Source organism: Erpetoichthys calabaricus, chromosome 2 (assembly GCF_900747795.2).
Source record: "Erpetoichthys calabaricus chromosome 2, fErpCal1.3, whole genome shotgun sequence".
Taxonomy (NCBI): domain Eukaryota; kingdom Metazoa; phylum Chordata; class Cladistia; order Polypteriformes; family Polypteridae; genus Erpetoichthys; species Erpetoichthys calabaricus.
In genome coordinates this window covers 165712665-165732932 of record NC_041395.2, presented here as the reverse complement: position 1 = coordinate 165732932, position 20268 = coordinate 165712665, and the positions used below count along the sequence as shown (strand labels likewise).

The window sequence follows — 20268 nt, the reverse complement described above, 5'->3', positions numbered from 1 at the left end:
CAGCTCCATGCCAACAATAGAGCCTGCCTTCCTCACCAGTTTGTCCAGGCGTGAGGCGTCTTTCCTCTTAATGCTGCCTCCCCAGCACACCACTGCGTAGAAGAGGGCGCTCGCCACAACTGTTTGATAGAACATCTGCAGCATCTTATTGCAGATGTTGAAGGAAGCCAGCCTTCTAAGGAAGTATAACCGGCTTTGTCCTTTCTTGCACAGCGCATCAGTATTGGCAGTCCAGTCTAATTTATCATCCAGCTGCACTCCCAGATATTTATAGGTCTGCACCATCTGCATACAGTCACCTTTGATGATCACTGGGTCTATGAGGGGTCTGGGCCTCCTAAAATCCACCACCAGCTCCTTGGTTTTGCTGGTGTTCAGGTGTAGGTGGTTTGAGTCGGACCATTTAACAAAGTCATTGATTAGGTCCCTATACTCCTCCTCCAGCCCATTCCTGATACAGCCCACGATAGCAGTGTCATCAGCGAACTTTTGCACATGGCAGGACTCCGAGTTGTATTGGAAGTCCGATGTATATAGGCTGAACAGGACCGGAGAAAGTACAGTCCCTTGTGGCGCTCCTGTGTTGCTGACCACAATGTCAGACGTGCAGTTCCCAAGACGCACATACTGAGGTCTGTCTTTAAGATAGTCCACGATCCATGCCACTAGGTATGAATCTAATCCCATCTCTGTCAGCTTGTCCCTAAGGAGCAGAGGTTGGATTGTGTTGAAGGCGCTAGAGAAGTCTAGAAACATAATTCTTACAGCACCACTGCCTCTGTCCAAGTGAGAGAGGGATCGGTGTAGCATATAGATGATGGCATCTTCCGCTCCCACCTTCTCCTGATATGCAAACTGCAGAGGGTCAAGGGCGTGTTGAACCTGTGGCCTCAGGTGGTGAAGCAGCAGCCGCTCCATGGTCTTCATCACATGTGATGTCAGAGCAACAGGCCGAAAGTCATTCAGCTCACTAGGACGTGATACCTTTGGGACTGGGGTGATACAAGATGTTTTCCAAAGCCTCGGGACTCTCCCCTGTTCCAGGCTCAGGTTGAAGATGCGCTGTAGAGGACCCCCCAGCTCCAATGCACAGACCTTCAGCAGTCGTGGCGATACTCCATCTGGACCCGCTGCTTTGCTGGCACGAAGTCTCCTCAGCTCTCTGCTCACTTGCGCTGTTGTTATTATGGGTGGGGATGTTTTTCCTATGCTGGTATCAGCAGAAGGATGTGTGGAGGGTGCAGTACTCCTAGGTGAGAGTGAGAGTGGGTTAGGGTGGTCAAACCTGTTAAAAAAGTTGTTCATTTGGTTTGCTCTCTTCACGTCTCTCTCAATGGTGGTACCCTGCTTCGAGCTGCAGCCAGTGATGATCTTCATCCCATCCCACACTTCCTTCATGCTGTTATTCTGCAACTTCTGCTCCAGCTTTCTCCTGTACTGCTCCTTCGCCGCCCTGAGTTGGACTCGGTGTTCCTTCTGCACGCGCTTGAGCTCATGCTGATCACCGTCTTTAAAAGCCCTTTTCTTCTGATTCAAAAGGCCCTTGATGTCACTTGTAATCCATGGCTTGTTGTTAGCATAGCAGCGTACTGTTCTTACTGGAACTACAATGTCCATACAGAAGTTGATGTAGTCAGTAGTGCAGTCAACAACTTCCTCAATGTTCTCATTATGAGATCCCTGCAGGATATCCCAGTCTGTAGTTCCAAAAAGTTCTCTCAGAGTATTCTCAGCCTCCGGGGTCCACTTCCTGAATGATCGTGTGGTTACAGGTAGGACTCTAACTTTTGGTTTATAGTGAGGCTGAAGCTGAACCAGGTTATGATCTCCTTTCCCAAGCGCAGGCAGCGGGGGTGGCGCTGTATGCGTCTTTAACATTTGCATACAGTAAATCAATAGTCTTATTTCCCCGGGTGTTACAGTCCACATACTGGGAGAATGCAGGCAATGTTTTGTCCAGCGTCACATGGTTAAAGTCTCCAGCGATTAGCACAAGCGCCTCAGGGTGCTGCGTTTGTAACTTAGCAACAGCGGAATGGATGATGTCACTCGCTGACTCCACGTCTGCCCGAGGAGGAATGTATACAATAACAACAATGACATGTCCAAACTCTCTGGGCAAATAGTAGGGACGTAAACTTACGGCCAACAGTTCGATATCCCTGCAGCAAGTGGAGATTTTGACGTTAACATGTCCAGAGTGACACCACCGTGTATTAACATAGAGAGCGAGTCCTCCTCCTTTGTGCTTACCACAGGTACTTGCATCTCTGTCCGCTCTAACTGTGCTAAACCCAGGTAGCTCCACGTTGGCATCTGGGATGGTGTTATTTAGCCACGTTTCGCAGAAACACAACAAACTGCATTCTCTGTAGGTCCTTACATTTTTCACCAGCGCAGCCAGTTCGTCGATCTTATTTGAGATTGAGTTTACATTCCCCAGAATCACAGAAGGCACCGAAGGCTTGAAACGCCACTTTCTCGCAAGCCGCTTCTTTTTTAGCTTAGTGCCGGCTCTGCTGCCACGATACCGCCTTCTTACCTCGTCGGGTAAATATGGAACCACACCGGCACTGGCATTTGTTCTCAGCGCCCGAAGTTGAGTACTTGAATAGGCGAGTCTCGGCGTGTTAAAATCCATGCCCACGTTGTAAAAGTAAGTGTGTCCAGGGAAGGAATCCACATAAAATAAAGTGGTAGGAGTGATCAATAAATAAAAATAGAAAAATAAAAGTAGAAAAGTACACATACATATACAGTCATACACGGAGCTGCTGAAAAGGCTGCCACTCACGGCGGCGCCGGATGCAAATCTTGTATACAATATTTTGTTGTCAAACCAGAGCTAATATTGTTAGTTCATTGGAGCTCCTAACTCTTGAACTTGCTGCATACAATTGCACATGAGTAAAACATTCCTGCTGTAGATCAATTCTTGCTTTTCCTAGTAACTTCGTTTTTGCTGATAGTCATTGCAAAGCACATTTTTAGGAAAAAAAAATATATATATATTTTTTTTTAATTCAAATAGGTAGTTACTAGGAATAATGGAAATTTGGGGTTTAAATATATTTTCACCCCATAGCAGAGCCTGTAAAAGTGGCAGCTTCATTCAGATTTGAATGTAATGCTTTAGTGAGCAGTGCAAGCGTTTTAACTGACCAAAATATGCCATTGCTCCTTGCTTGTGTTGTACCAGCAGTTTCTTGTTTCTGCTTTGTGAACCACAGCATCTCATTCTCACCTCCAAGAGGACTCCTTAGTTCTTCACAATTTTGCATGTATTTTTCAACTCCAACCCCCCCCCCACCCCCCCGCCTTTTTTTGAAGTTTATGTATATGAGATGGCATGAATTTGTTGGTATTTTACTGCATTGCTAGAAGTAAAATGAAACCAACAGAATAGGGGGGATTGCATACACTGAAGATGACCACTTGCTAATCACATCTTCTTTGAGTTTGACCTAACTTTTCTTCATCCAGTTCACATCTTACTTTCCATGCTGCTCACCACTTCGTCTCTTTTTCCTGTGCAGGACAGCTGCCTTTTTTTACTTGCTTGCAGCTTGGCTTCTCTGCATGATTACAGCTTCAGTCTGAACAATGGCACAGTTCTACCTGTGGCATTCATTTATATGAATAGCATGCCCCATTTCCCTGTGCAATCACATCTGTAGTGAAAAAAGCCTAAGAGTACCCCACTTGCTACAGTTTTATTACTGACATATTTTGAGAAATTAAAAAAAAAAAAACAACTGGCTAATTTTCTTTTTTGCATAACATCACCATGTTTCAATTAAATCAACAAAATGTTTTTGAGGTTTTGGGGTATTTAGTTTTTGTAGTATTGTCGCAGAGTTTTACCACTAAATATTGATATACCACCCTGCCAAATTCTGCTTTTTAAATAAACAGGAAATAGTGTTTTAGTTGATGAGTGGGTGGGTCAATAAACTTTTTATTATACTGTTACTAGGGGGCTCCGCCCCCTGCTCGCTTCGCTCGCCAACCCCTGGTGTTGGGAATGACAAAGAGCGTGATGTATGAATGAGATATAGAATAGTGTGACGGTGTAGATGATGCAAATAGAAAGCAAACAATAAAGTGTGTGGCACAGTGTAAAGGTTTATTTGAAAATTTCTTTGTACACGGCGTTTAAGTGTAAAAGGTAATTCCAGGTCAGAACTTGTAAGGTCAATGAAGATGGTTATTGTTGTGATCAGAGTCAAGTTTGTCAGAGCTTAGAAAGAGTTGTGTCTCTCCAGGAAGTAATGGAATGACTTGGGTATTTATGTTTTCCACATTAATATTTTTTGGACATAATATAGTGCGTTGTGTTAAAAGGGGCATTTGGTCTAATGAGATTGCTGTTCCAAATCTGTCTGTAACTAAGTCGTCGCAGATAAAGGCTTGAGGAATTGTAATAATATGTGTGTGAAGTCCATCTGTATTGGTGAGTGTACAATCTCTCAGTTGTAATAAGCAATTGTTATGATCTGGTTCTGGACATCGTATCTTTTTTACTAACTGTATCTTTTGAAAGCAATGCCAATTGTCTGCGTATTTTAAGGTGCACTGAACAATAGCTGAGCGCATGGCATCTGGAAGAATAGCTAATCACTGTCTAAAATCTCCTCCTTATAAAAGTACCTTTCCTCCAAAGCGAATATTATTATTCATAAACGTTTGTAGAAGTTTATGAATGGTGTTGAGTAAGTGACTTCATGCCATTGTACATTCATCAATAATTAACATTTTTTCAAGATGGATGTCACGTGCAGTGCCACTGTTAATGTTCATAGTGGATACCGATTTGTAGGATCTAATGCAGTTGATAAAGATTTCACTTTCAGGTACATCGTTAGTTAGAAGCTGAATTTTCCTGGTGTATGTTTTGCTTGTGCCGTTTGAGAGGCTTGTTGTCGCATGTGTAGTATTTGGGACGTGTTGTTTTGGAGCTGTAATCGATTTGCCTGTGCTGTGTGAGACACCCGTTGTAGCCTTCCTTGCCGTTAACGTATGTCTGAGACGGGAGGTGTTTCGTTTTGAATCCGTGCCTGTTGCGATGCAGCACTTTGATTGATAGATTGCGTCATGTGGATCTAGGATGTAGATTTGTGCATATTTGCGTTGTTGATTTGTTTCAGGGTGCACTGTTCCAATGCGATGCAGTATTTGTGCACATATGGGAAAGCAGTATGGGCCATTGCCTTTTGGTGGCCTGATATTTACTCCGGTAGATGCAAAAGCAAATGAACTATTGTAGGATCTAATGTAGTTCATAAAGTTTTTACTTTTAGGTACATCGTTAGTTAGAAGCTTTAGTTGAGCTTTGCGTTTTTGGAGTCGAGACATTTTTTCTTTTAGAAATATGGATAAGTAATAAGGAGTATTGCACTCACTGTTAATATGGATCCTTTTCTGCGGTTGAATGGTTAATAGTGCCTTATTGTAATGAGATCTACCTATGCTGCATAGCCGTCTATTTTGTTGTTTCTTTCGTGTTCGTGTGTTTGTTCCTGTTATCCTTTCCTTTTCGTTTTGTACCCGTGACCGTGTATTCATGACTTGTTTCTTTCTCAGCATGCGAAATATGGATAAGTAATAAGGAGGATCGCACTCACTGTTAATATGTTTCCTTTTCTGCAGTTGAACGGTTAATAGTGCTTTATTGTAAGGAGATCCACCTATGCTGACACCTATGCTGTCTAGTGTGAAGGTGTTGACGTTCACTTTAGAATATGTGGCTTTGGGTGTCACTTCTTATGGATGTGGGGGGGGGGTGAGGATTGTTGTTGCGCGAGCGTCTTCTTTCTTTTTGTGTTCCTGTGTCTTGTTGAATCCCCCTCTTTGTGTGTGTCCCGTCCCTTGCTTGTAGGGTCTGTGGGGTGGTTTTGTGTTCTTTTTTTTTGTGTTCCATGGGCTTGTTGAATCCCCCTCTTGGTGTGTGTCCCGTCCGGTGCCTGTAGGGGGGGGGGGGGGGGGGGTGCCTTGCTGTTGTGCGCGAGCCTCTTTTTTTTTTTTTTTTTTTTGGGTCTAGTTTCGTGTGCAATGTGTTTCGTGCTTTGCCTGCGTTTGACTACTTTTTTATGTGCCTTTTCCTTTTTTCGGTGCTCGTTGCGCATCATTTCTTTGACTCCTTTTTTCTCTTTTTTCTGTGCTCACTCCTTTTTTCTGTGGTCTTGTCCGCCTCTCGCGGCCTCTTTTGTCCCCCTCTCGCGGCTCCTCATCCGCCTCTCGCGGACTCTTTTTGCGCCTGCGCAGTACGTCTTTTTGCGGCTACGGCCCATGGCCGGATGTCCCTGCGTCCATCCGGTTTAGCATTCTCAGTTAGTAATATGGATTACTGTGTGATAATTATGTTTTATGCAGCACCTTCTATACAAAGCACTATTTCAAGCTGGGACTAAGAGTTCTTTTAGAATATTTCTTTTACACTATACAACCATAATGTTGGTGCAGTAGAATAGTTTCATTGTTTTGTATAATCACAAATCCTTTGCCTTTTTTCCACATACCAGTTTTGCATAAAGCCGAAGTGTTTTATGAGTGGTGTTATCATCAAAACTTCAATGTCATATGTAACCTTTTTAGATATTGGATTATAACAGTGTAAACGACTGAAAGAGGAAATAAAAAAAAGAATCTAAGTATCGTAAAACAATGTATTTTAAAAATACTTTACTTTAAACTGTACAATATCTGCCGTGCACATTCATCACTTAGTTATTAGAGTTGCATCTGCCATGTGAGAATATTTTTTTCCCTATTTAATTTATTAAAAGCAAGTAACATTCCATACAAGCAAGTCAAACTTGACAAAACTAAATTTAAGTCAACCCCCACCCATGAGAAAGAGAGGAAGGCCAACAGCCAGAGTAAAACTTTAAGAATAGAAAAAAGGGGGAGAGAATCCTTTTGCCCAGTATAAACGGTTATTCTAAAATGTTATTGATTAGATCCTACTAGGTTTTAAAAAAGTTTTGAACACATCCTCAAAGTAAGAATTTTGTCTTTTTTCCCAATTTCAAATAGTATATAACATCAGTTACCCACTGACTTAAAAAAGGTGGGGTAGGATTCATGCAGTTGAGCAAGACAAGTCTATGTGACAATAATGAAGTAAAGGCAATTACCGTTTGTTTGTCCTTCTCCACTTTAAGCCCATCTGGGAGTACACCAAACACAGCTGTTAGTGGATTAGGAGGGATTGTGACACCCAGGCTGTCTGAAAGGCATTTAAAGATCTTGGTCCAGAATGATGTTAATTTGGTGCAGGCCCAAAACATGTGTCCCAATGAGGCTGGAGCTCGATTGCAACGTTCACAGGTTGGATCTTACACTGGATAGATACACTTGGACAATTTTAAATGAGATAGATGTGCTCAATAAAATATTTTAAGTTGAATAATGGTATACTTTGTGCATATGTAGCTCTAAGGAATTCTGTGCATGGCTGCCTTCCACTCCTTTTCTGAAATGCTGAGTAAGAGATCCTTTTTCCACTGTACTCTGGGATCTTTAAAAGGAAGGGATTTTAAAATGTTTTTATATATTATAGAAATGCTGTCTGAGTCCTCAAGATTGATCAGTATCTCTTCCACAATAGAAGTACTGTAGGTGGGAGTAATTGTTCGTAGGACGCAAAGATGTTATCTATGTACTGATCTCTTATTTAATCGCATACGTTTTCCAAATATTAAAAACCATGTAAGTTTGAGAGGGTGGGAAAAGGTGGTTATCATGCAGAGGTGCCACAGATAAAAGCCTCTCTATCTTGAAGTACTTCCTGCATTGGTTCCATATTCTGATTGAAACACAATTGGGTTGTTAGTGTATTGATGATAACTTTTATTTACTGGGGCACAAAGCAAGGAATATAAAGAAGTACTGCAGGATTTTATTTCTAGTGCAAATCAAGCCTCTGTGTGTTTATCTATTTGTGTCCTCTACCGGTTTTTATAGCGTGTATATTTGCTGCCCAGTAATAAAGGAAAATGAGGAAAATTACACATTTCCCCATTTTTTTACATTTCCGCTGCAAGAATATCTTTGCAATTATTTTAAATCACTTCCACTATAACTCATAGAAACTAATATCTTTGATTCTAGCCCTGTGATATCTTATAGTCCTGAATGTACAGTTTTATCTGCATTTGAAATGAGCTGCATTTTTTGAAGTAGTCATTGATAGATAGCTGCTTTGTAAATGCAGTCAAGGTTGTCATTTTAAGTGGAACTGTGAGTAGCCATGAGAGAGCTATTTAAAGGAAGATACAATCAGTGGTAATCTGCCTAGAAAAAAAAATCTCAGAGACAAAGGAAAGTAATTCTTTCTTTAGCAGTTACAGGAAGTATATGTAAATGCATTGGGTTTTAAAAGCTGGCAGAGGAGGTGAAACACTAAGATGGTTTATGCCCTTATTCAGCTGTTTAATGATCAGTAAGCAGAAGCAAGGTAGAGTATAGTGTAAAGTTTTACCTTGTACCTGTTCCTCTTTCAAGATAATTAATTGGTTATTTAATAAAGACTTTTGAAACATAATGAGATAACAGAGAGAGGGATTAGAGTTGATGCTCCTGGTTAATAACTGTGGTGATAACATTTATGTGCTCAAAGCCTACTATATACCTTACTAACTGATTAATTCAAAAGTGAGTGACCCTTTTTATTAAGTTGTTGAGAAGTATAATTTGTTTTTGAGAGAACAAAAAACAAAAAAAAGTATAAATACAGTAATTTTTTGACAGCAAAAAAAGCTGTAGTGTAATTTAATGTAGTGCAATGATTAAAACCTGTATTTTCATGTATATTTACATTTAAGCAACTGCCAATATCAGTTAATTGAATTCATGTGTGAGAATATATATACAGTGGAACCTCGGTTTGCGAGCATAATTCGTTCCGTAAACGTGCTCGCAGTCCAAAGCACTCGTATATCAAAGTGAATTTCCCCATAAGAAATAATGGAAACTCAGATGATTTGTTCCACAACCCAAAACTATTCATATAAAAATGATTAATACAAAATACAAAGTAAAAATACATAAAACAAATTAACCTGCACTTTACCTTTGAAAAGAATCATGGCTAGTGTGAGTGAATTTCTAAACTCTTGTGTGTTTCCACCCAACGGGCAACCCAAAGCAATCGCAGTCTCCCAGCGCTGTAGCAGTTCGCCGTAAAAGCGAATCCGAACAGATTGCGGACATACTATAAGCGCAAACAAGGAACATTATAAATGCGCAGGGCACAGTACTACTTGGCTACGACTCTGCCTGACTGCTGTGTCTATGTATAGGAGAGTGGCTGATCCCGCTACAATAAATAATAGCGCTGTTGCTGTTTCAAGCTGAATAAAGCTGGTGTTGCTAAAGTACTGAGACTCAGCTTCGTGTTTTGGGGTGCAAGATGGGGACTCACACAGCACACGGACGCACACACAGTCACAATGTTGTAGTAAACCGTATACGCTCATACGGATGTTGACTATATGAGTGAGGCACGCCGACTCAGACAGAGAATAGGAGATGATTGCCCACAATCCCGCAGCGAGAGTTGTGATCACATGACACTCATCAGACAAAGTGTATACATACTACTCGTATTGCAAGACCTCGCTCGTTTATCAAGTCAAAATTTATTAAAAATTTTACCTCGTCTTGCAAAACACTCGTAAACCAAGTTACTCTCAAACCGAGGTTCCACTGTATATATTTTGTTAGACAAATGGTGACAACTACCTTTTAAACGCTTCAAACTTTGTTTCAGCTAAGTACATTACAAAAGAAGTTAATATGGCAGCTTGTAATTATGCAAGGCATTTTATTTTCTTTAATGTCATATGTATTATGTATAAATATGTTCTCTATATAATTTATTAGTTAAAAAATGACATTTTAAGGATGTTTTATTTATTTTGTTATTTTTATTTTCACTGAACAATAAGCCTACTACAGAATTTCATTTTGTTAATAAAAAATTAACAGGTAACACCTGAGGTCTATAATTTAATTCTAACAATACCAGAGTTAACACTTTAATATAAAACATATTGTTTTCCGCATCTGGTTATGTAAGAGCTTAGTGTAAATAATTTTTCAAAGAAATAAAGAGAAAAAAAATCAGAATCATTATCAGAATCGGCCGCTCTAGTAACATAGCATCTGTGATCAACATCAGCCCTAAATAAACCTGATTAGAACATCCATCCAGCCATCTGTCTATCCCTCCATCCCTCCATCTACAGCCCCAACTTTAAAAAATGTTGGGATAGTATGGAAATAACAAAAAGAGAAAGCAGTGATTTCAAAATTAATTTGATTTAATTTTTAAAATTAAAATTGACTTAATTAAAATTAAAATTGACTTAATTAATTTTGAATCTATCCCAAACAGTTTAGTCTTGTCAAACTCATTTTTTCATAAATATACATACATTCTTGTAATTGAGGGCCTGTAACACATTCCAAAAAAGTTAGAATGGGGCAGTTTTAGGGCCAATATGTGTTAAAAATAGAAAATAATAATGTGAGTAGAAATAGATAATGTTCACCAGGTGATTGTAACCATGCTTTAGTATAAAATTGGCATTCAAGAAAGGCCTAGTCCTATAGGAGCAAAGATGGGCTAAAGATCACTTGGTTTCCTACAAATGAATGAGAAAATCATTCAAAAGTTTAAAAACAATGTTTGTCAAAGACAGATTGGAAGAGATTTGGGTATCTCACCCTTAGCAGTGCTGAATATTATTAAAAGATTCAAAGAATCTGGAGATGTTTTTGTGCATAAAGGGCAAAGGCGCAAGCCTAAGGTGATTAGTATCCCTCAGATGGCACTGCATCAAGAACTTCATTTATAAGTAAGTTATTCAACCACATGAGCTCAGGAGTACTTTGACAAACCCATATCAGGTAACACATTGCATAGTTATATCCAGAAATGCCCATTACTGCTTTGCAGTGCAAAAAGGAAGCCATATGTTAACAGTGTCCAGAAGCGCCATCGACTTATCTGAGCTTGTAGACATCTGCCATGGGCCATCACACAGTAGAAACATGTATGGTGGTTGGATGAATCAATATTTCAGGTCTATTTTGGAAGAAACAGTTCTCCAGACTAAAGAAGAAAATGACATCCAGACTGTTATCACCTACAATGGGTATGGGTTGTGCCAGTGCCCTGGGCGAGGCTAACTTGCATTTCTGTGAAGGCTCCATTAATTCCTAAAAGTACATAAGAATCAGCCTTCAAGACAACATCTCTTTTATGGACAGCAATGCTAATTTCAGCAAGACGATGCAAAACCATATTCTGCGTGCATTTGAAAGACATGACTGCATAGGTAGAGGGTAGGTTATTAAATTATAAATATTGTTCATTTTTAAAAATTTTTTGTTATTTTAAGAGTGACCTCTGAAACAAGAACTTAGTTTCCATATTTAAGTTTTTTTGAGAATATTATAATTACAGTATTATTTGGTGTACCCCATACTATTATGTTGTGTACTGGCCCCACACACTTTTATAAACTTGTAACACAAGTTAGGGTATTGTTTATCATAGAAATACAAAGAGACTACAGTACATAAAATAAAGTGTGCATACTTTGAACCAAACCTGTTTGAAAACTGTTCATGTTTTAGCTTGTTTCTGATTTGTATTTTGTGTGCCAGCAGTAATGGCATCTGTTGATAAATAAAATCACCTTGTTAGAAGAGCCCTTATTTAATTAGACTACATTGCAGTTCTGATTACTTTAGTCTCTTTGTAAACTTAATTGAAGGTGTCATTTACTTTACCATGTAATCAAAATTCTGAAAATTCTGCTTTTGCTATTTCAGATGTGTTATAATTGACCATTCATTGTTTAGTAGCTACAATAAATGATAAATTGTAAATTTACATTTTAAGAAAATGTGTTTTTAAGCTTTTTTTTTTTAATTTTGCTCCCAACAGATTGGAATTACATTCCAACCAGTAGAGCTAGAAAAAAATGTTTATGGACCTGCAGTAGAAAATATGATTTTAAAGGTAAGACACACTTCAAAGAAAAGTGATACTGAAAAATGATTTTATGAAGGATATTCTTTTTAAAGTAATTTGACATCAGCTGAAATAATGGTGCAGTAATATTTTAATTTGAACTTTTCAATATATTCTGTGTTGTTTTGTGCCAGAAATGTTAATACAAAGCAGTTAGTAATAATGTAAATAAGTAATCCAGTTGCACCAAATATCTGTATTTTTGAAAATCTTACTGGGAGTATATTAAAGGCATACTTTACACACATCAGAGTTCTTCAGACTTCAGCAGAAGTCCTTATTCACAGTTACAGCAGCAGTGTGTTTAATGTTCTAGATTTTAACTGAAATGTTGTATTTCTACTCAGTTCTTGCCTGAATCGTCGACTGTGACATGGCATCATTTAGAATTGTTTTGATTTTTTTTCCTTGTTCTTTCCTTCAACATCTTCAGTTGGCTGTAAAACCTGATTTACCTGATCACTCATGAGAAATTGTGTTGTGTGAAGGCAGTGCATAATCAAAAAAGACCCCTTTTTATTTTTAAAAAAAGTTTTCCTTGAATGACATTTTTTTTTTTTTTTTGAAATGGTGCTGTGCCTACTTTTCTGGCTCACATTGACTCTCTTCATACACAGTCTCTTTTGGTGGTGTCATGCCCATCTAGAAATTTGACATTTGTTCCAGCAGGATAATGCTTCATGTTCCATAAATAGGCAAGTCTGTGAATGTTTCCAGTTATATTACATTGAATACAGCTTAATATGATTGCCAATCCAGGCATCAGAGTTTAGTCCAGTTTATGGAAAGAGGTAGAAAGAGAAGAATAAAAAGCTACAAAATGTTTTGAAGTCTTTGGGGAAGGAGAAAGTAAACTAGTTTTGAGTGGATTATATTGGTGCAATGGTCTTTTACAGTAAGTGTCCCTGAGAATAATGGAAGTGTCTGCCAAATATGCAGGATCAATTATTGTGGCCATGTAGTGACCTGAGCTGTGAGGCAGCTATGCTAACCATCTCACCACCATGCATCCCTGAAATAAAATGCATAGAATTAAATATCAGAACAGTAAAATGTCTTGCAGAGAGTGGCAGCAGGAAGAGGAAGTATGAATTCAGTGCTGCATGGCCCCCAAAGATTTAATAGCAGGTACTCCCCTCTCTTAAACTGAAAAGTACAATTTCTTTTTTTTTCCCCCAATGTGCTTGCTCACTTGCATCTGCTACCAAATAACCATAACACTAATGGATGTGAGTTCTTCAGTCAGTCATGTTTGCATCAACTGCATGGAACTCTGGGTTAAACTATTATAAGGCTGGGCTCACCTGTTACACACAGGTCCCATACAAAAAGACATGAGTACACCGACACATTTCTAGTTTCCCTGTGCGTGTGTGTTTTGTGTTTAAATGTATTTGCAAGATACTGCTAATTTTTACCATACCAGTAAAAGAATTCTTATTAATTCCATACCTGAAGAATCTGTTTTGGTGTCACAGTTGATCCAGCATACTGCTCACTAGTATTACCAGTGTTGTGTACTCGGGAGGGCTGTCCCATCCAACATTGGCTGCTACAGTTCTGTGATATCATGCAGGCCTCACAAAGCATCATGAGGTGCTAAGAAAAAAGTTCCTGTAAGCCTCCCTTACGTGGAATTACGAAGAAAATAAACTTTGAACAAGGTCAATGGCGAACGCTGCAAATTCACTGGGAAAAACATTTGGCCAATGTTGCTGATCGACACCAGTCACCAGGTATCAATTAGTTGAATTTAACATGTCAACTCTGTGTTCCAGTCAATTGTTCATTGCTGTGACTTCAATATATTCTCACACACCTTCCAAAATTTAGTTTGAACAATATGGCTGGTGTTCCATCAGCAAAAATTACTTTGTTGTTGCTACTTTTTGGTCTAATCTGTTTCCCTCATGCTGTCTATTAGGTTCGTGATCAATTGTTTTATCTTTCACACAACTTTGATGTATGTGATTCCAGGTATTTCTTTAATTGTTGTTTTTGTCTTGGCTCACTTAAATTTCTGCACTTGGTCTACAAGATGTTCAGCGCATTTTACTTTCCTTCTGTCTGGAGCAATTTTCAGTACCACAGTAGACAGACACTTTCGTAAAGTTTGTCCTTCTGATGCCTTCATAATAATGTATTTGTTTCTTGCTCCAAGCTGTTCAGATTCTGATTAAATCATAACAAAAGCACTGAATTGAATTGTCATGTTCACGTGATATTCAAGTGATATCACTCTGCATTTGTTGTGTAGGAAAAACAGATAGTCCTGCTTACATTTCTTGGACATTGGCTCATTTGCTAGTTAGGATGACTTCTGTGCCACACTAACATCCCATCAAGGCCTGTTTCTTTCCATCTGCCCACTGTGTGTGATTTACTTTGGCTTTCCACGGCCCTGCTATGAAAAATCTTGGACCAGGCCTGGTGATGTGCCTCAGTGGTTTCACTTACCTTTAGAAGCCCACCATTGCCTGTAGCTGTAGTCTGTTGATGCCTCTGGAGGAATGTGCAGGAGTTCCCAGGCAACTCAGTGTCATCCGTCTCCATCTGGAACTCTGGGAAGCAGGCTGTGCTGCACTACATGCTCACACCACTTCAGGTCACTCTACCCAGTATCTCTGTTTCTGAGGAGGATTCCACTGTGAAGTCTTGGGAGTCTAGTTTAAAAAGTATAGACTCAAAAAGTCTAGTTTAACTCTTCACCATACCAGGGGAATTTAGTCCAAGTATCCTGCAGAGGAACCGTTGTACTTGTAGTCTGGGCCATTCAGAGCTTGAGACTGTAGGTGAAGGTTATGTTGTACGCAAACCAGAAAACTAACACCTTCATCCACAGACTTTGCTCCTATTTTACCACTACAAAACATCACAATATTCACAAAAATAATTAGAACTGATCTTTCATATAAATAAAGATACTTCAAGTGTATGGCATGTAAAAGAGCTGAGTAAATTGTAGTTTACCTCCTGGGACTTTTGATTGATAGCAGGGCCGCTGTCTGGTGACACTGAAATGCAAATTCTTCTTCTGAATTGTTAAAAACACATATTTGCTTCAAACAATTATTTGTATTCATATATGCACAACTCCTCTGATGTGATGCCTTCTTGCTTATGCAGCTATTTCACAAGTCCTCGGTTCTGTTTTATATCAAAAAATTTGGATTAAAAGACCGATCGTGAAGTGTCATTAGAAAGAGTCATGTCACTTACCTCAGCAGCTTTCTGCTGTTTGTGGCTCGCACAGACTTTTGTATTCATCAAAGCAGCCTAATCACTCAGGTTTATGGGCTGTTTCCTAGAACTTTGGCTGGTGCTGCTAAACATTGGGCGCATAAAATTTAACATTACAAAAGCAAATTGACATTAATGTTCAATATTTATTTTTGAATTATGTTGAATTATAACGTTTCTGGCTACTTAAAGTCTTGATCAGAAAAAGGTGGCACAGTTTAATATTCTGGAAGTGGTATACAGCATGAAACGTAACTTATGATCTTGAAAATTATGATTTTTAGCTTTGTTTACTGTATATTTGTAATATAATTGTAATCTTTGTGTATGTGTATTTCTCTTGCAGGCTACTGAGCAGTTTGCAAGTGAGATTCTAAGGGAAGCATTAGCAGTTGCCTATGAAAAGTCACCTCAGAACAAGTAAGCTTACTCTGTGTTGTAATCTGTCTTCATGGAGTACCACCAGGGTGTAGTCTTCATGCAGGAAAAAATGCAAACTCCACTTTTTAGTTGGTTTTTATAATAATACATTTTATTTATATAGCGCATATCCCATGCTCAATGTGCTTTATGCATCTTTGCCTCATCCAAAGTGTGGCAGTTGAAGAGGATGGTCATCGTCATTTTCCTGTTATTAAATTTTTGCATGTCCACATGTTATTAGCACTCAAACTGGCATCAGCGTGCAGTGCACTAATACACTTTTTTATTTTCATTGAAAGTGTGGATGCAGATTCAGGTTTATGCCGGGCCCCATTTCTCAGTTTAGTTGTGCGGCCTCAGATAACTGTAAAGGCTAATGATCCATTGGCAATACAGAGCATGAAGACATTCAACATGATGCAAGGATGGTATGAAGACACAAGGAGCTGGCAGTAAAGCCCCAGGAGACATTATATGATAGATAGATAGATAGATAGATAGATAGATAGATAGATAGATAGATAGATAGATAGATAGATAGATAGATAGATAGATAGATAGATAGATAGATAGATAGATAGATAGATAGATAGATAGATAGATAGATAGATAGATAGATAGATAGATAGATAGATAGATAGATAGATAGATAGATAGATAGATAGATAGATAGATAGATAGATAGATAGATAGATAGATAGATAGATAGATAGATAGATAGATAGATAGATACTTTATTAATCCCAATGGGAAATTCACATGCTAATATGCTAATTTAGTGTGGTACTAAGACCACAAAGTGACAAGCATGGGATACCCAACAATAGCAGGTGAAAGGCAGGGATTCTCAGAGTTTCAAATGATACCTTTGTTTCCTGTGTTTGCAGCTTTGCCACTACAGGTTTTGAAATGAGATCTTTCTAAAACACTTTTATGCAAGTTCATTTTTACGTACACTGGTCTCAGTGGTGCCCCTAGCTATTGTTGACCAGACCTTCTAATCTGTTTTCTCTTTAGGAATCCAAAAGAAGTTACAGCAATGAACCTTCACCAAGCTATTAACAGCATTGCAAGATGCGACTTCCTCACCAACAAGTACATGGGAATTTTACTTAAACACGATCATGTAGGCTGAATCTCTTCATCTAGTCCCTAGAATGCCAATTGAAGAGCTTCTTGCACCTCTCTGTTGTGTCGACTGCCTTTTATACTTTCGATTCAGAAGGTTGTTGCAGAAGAGGCTGACTCAACAAGTGAGACTGTGAGTAGCAGAAAGTAGAAATGAACCATGAAAAAATGTTTGTTTGTTTGTTTGTTTTTTTAAATACAGGTTACTGTCTGTTCAGACAATAAAATTACTTTTCTGCGTTATGTATAAGCCTTTTGAAATACAAGAAGGTACATTTTAGAATGTATAATAGTTTCCATCTTTGCAGTCATTATTTTTTCAGTCAGAGGCATTAATTTATCATGTGTGCTTGTGAACCTGTCGAGAGACCTTGTTCGTTGTACTTTTAAGACATTGTCAAATTTATTGTATATTTTCTAGAGGTTTTTTTTAGTGGTAATCTGAATCTTCCTGTTCTTGGATTCCTGTCTTGACTTTTAAGTGTGTAAAATGGTTGAGTGTGGATGACTACAAATGCATTGTACAAACCAGTTGATGCTTCACTTGTTACAGTAAATGATCTCAATGAGACAGTAATGCTTGTTGCATTAAAACGTTTTTTACAGTGAGTATGGCTTGTGTCATTTTTACACTTCACAATTTCACTGTCAGAAGGTTTAGTGCTTGTGTAATGTCTTAGAGAAAAGCCAAGCAAAATGCCACCTTTTATTGGCTAACTAAAAAGATTACAATATGCAAGCTTTCGAGGCAACTCAGGCCCCTTCTTCAGGCAAGATGTAATCTTCAGATGTATTGTCTTAGGAAGAGAAGGAGAGAACATTCAATGCGTAATCACTTGTCGGTTCTTGCACATCTAATATATTAAACATCACTTTAGGTCAGGATTGGAAAGCCTTCATCATGTGCCATCGGCTTGCACTGCAAGGTAACTTGTGCCAAGTAGTTACTTTTCTTCTCCCGTTCTCAGTATTAAATACTTCTCAAATGTTTTATCTTCTTAGTTTTCTTACGCTGAAAACATTCCGATTCTTCAGTCTTGCCTCATAGCCTTAGTGTGTCTTAAGCTAAACCTTGTGTCTTGTATTTTACGCCGTGTTCCATATTGCTTCTTTCCACTGAATGTTTTGGGATAATAATCAGACCAAAATGGAATTTGTATTTTGAAAAGTGGCACTTTATAAGTGTATCTAATATTTTATCTTTTAACATGTAAAACATACAGTACAATAAGCTTGATGTAACCACTTGTGATTTTTATACAGGTCTGTGGTGTAGCAGGTCCACAGCTCATGTCAAAAAGGCCACTTTTTAAATAAATAATCGCCGCTTTCGCGGCGTGGTAGTGTGGCGGATCGGTTCCCGGGGAATTCGTGATGCGGGTGATCCTTGCTTAAGTGCACAGGTGAGGAGTCGTCCGTAATTGTTCCCGGGAGCTGCTAATTGCCACATCTGATCCACGTCCACGTTATAAATAGAAGCGCAAGGCAGCTAGGAGGGAAAGAAAAGAAAAAAGAGAAGACTACGGAGGTTAGAAGTAGGAGAAGGCTGGAGAAGTGGAGAGCCGGTGCGAGCGAGCTACAACAGGCTCGCTCGAGCAAATGCAGGCAGCTGGGAGAGGCGAGTCCAAGTGGGGTGTTTGGCCAGCACCCAAGGGCCAACGGTAGTGGTCGCTCCTGCTGAGCGCTTGTTTGGAGCAGGAGTGACCAGAAGGAAGTTTGCTCACCGTGTAAGGCCAAGAAGGCAGCAGGAGTCGGGACTTGGGACGTGAAAGCCCCAGCATGAGCGCCCTGGTCGCTGGGGGGCTCAAGTCACGGTAAGTCTACCGGAGCCAGGGGTCGACGAGGTGAACCGACCAGAAGAAGGTAGAATGAAGGTCAGCTGCAGGTAGAGTGGCTCCCCTGGTGCATAGCCTGGACGGGAGAAGCAGAGGAGTCACCAGTAGAAGAAAGGCACCGGGCTGATTTTAAAAAGACGGCTTCCAGCCATTGTTTTAACCTCGGGTTTTTTAAAGGATTTTTTTTTCCCATTGAATTTTAACCTCCACGATTTCACCTCTGTTTTAATGGATTATTTGTTTAATGACGTATTTTTGAGACACTGCACTTATTTATTTGAACGCTGGTTTGTTTGCTAATTTTTAATAAAAGCACTTGGCACTTTTTGCACCATCCCCTTGCTTCATTGTTGTGCCTCACTGCCTAGCTCATTGGTGACATTACCGACGGTGTTGGGTTAAGAGCTCCCAGATGGGAGCATGGAGCAGGACCCGCATCGTCACAAGGTCCATCTATAGACAGTTTGGCAGATGCCATAGATTCGATACTCTGTATAATTTAATGTAATGTGCAGACTTAGCCTACATGTTCGATAAATCAGTCAGTTACATGAAATAAAAAAAAGCAGCTTCCTCAAGACTGATTCTCATAAGACCCCAGCAGGCCATTTTATTTTTAGTGTAAAAAACAATGTGAGGAGCACTTGGCCACTTCTAGGCCGATGTTGAAGCTTCTGGCTCGACTCGACTTTTGTTTTTTTAATTTTTTTTGTTGTTGAGTGTTGCATGGCCTGCAGTGGAAGAGGCATGTGACATGCGCTGCCCAACAACATTTTAATGACTTCATCGAAGCAGCTTGGTTGTTTTTCCATTTGGTGTTGCACAAGATCTTAATCTGCTGCTCCTTGAGGAACGTAAATTGTTATATCAGTATTTTTCTTTTAATGGTGTCATTTCTGTACTCAGTTGTAAATGTTTTATTATTTCCTTTACAAAAGCAATACAGTTCATAAGAGTTTAATCCTCTTTTACTTTGTATTTTAGTTTGAAAAGATAAGCATGCAGGTTAGGTGCATTGGCGATTCTAAATTGTCCCTAGTGTGTGCTTGGTGTGTGTGTGTGCGTGTGCCCTGCAGTGGGCTGGCGCCCTGCCTGGGGTTTGTTTCCTGCCTTGCGCCCTGTGTTGGCTGGGATTGGCTCCAGCAGACCCCTGTGACCCTGTAGTTAGGATATAGTGGGTTGGATAATGGATGGATGGATGGAAGATAAGCTAGTAATATTAAATGGGTTTCATATTTCTTTGAATTAAGTGCCATATATGTGTAGGATCTTTCATTGTGGAGTTGTAGGGATGCTTCACACTTTGGCCACTATCCTCTCCATTTTTTCACCTCGTTGAGAAAAATGTTTGGCTGTGCATATCACGGCGAAAGAAAGCTGCATTCAGCCCCATCTGCCCACATGACCTAAGGTTTGCTGAGCGATCCTCATGGACATGTTGAGTGTAAGTCAGCCCATAGTCTGTCACAGGGTACCTTAATCTAAAGTCATTTGGAAGTTTTGGTGGCACGCAGCGAATGTTCTGTCAGTTTTCTCCTCACTTCTCCAGCATGCTAGTAAAGCAGCATCCCTGTAATGTAATCTGTGTTCGCTGTC

General features: G+C 39.4%; 1 protein-coding gene across 4 annotated transcripts in view; it reads left to right on the top strand.

Annotated features, from left to right (window-relative positions):
- yeats2 (YEATS domain containing 2) overlaps nt 1-17446 on the top strand; it is a 162800-nt gene extending 145354 nt beyond the window's left edge. For all 4 annotated transcript variants that reach the window (XM_028825680.2, XM_051922874.1, XM_051922873.1 and 1 more), the window contains 3 exons: nt 11960-12034; nt 15633-15706; nt 16727-17446. In XM_028825680.2, coding sequence (XP_028681513.1) covers nt 11960-12034; nt 15633-15706; nt 16727-16844 — 267 coding nt within the window. In that variant the 3' untranslated portion in view covers nt 16845-17446. The remainder of the gene's footprint in view (nt 1-11959; nt 12035-15632; nt 15707-16726) is intronic.
- The last annotated feature ends 2822 nt before the right edge of the window (nt 17447-20268 follow it).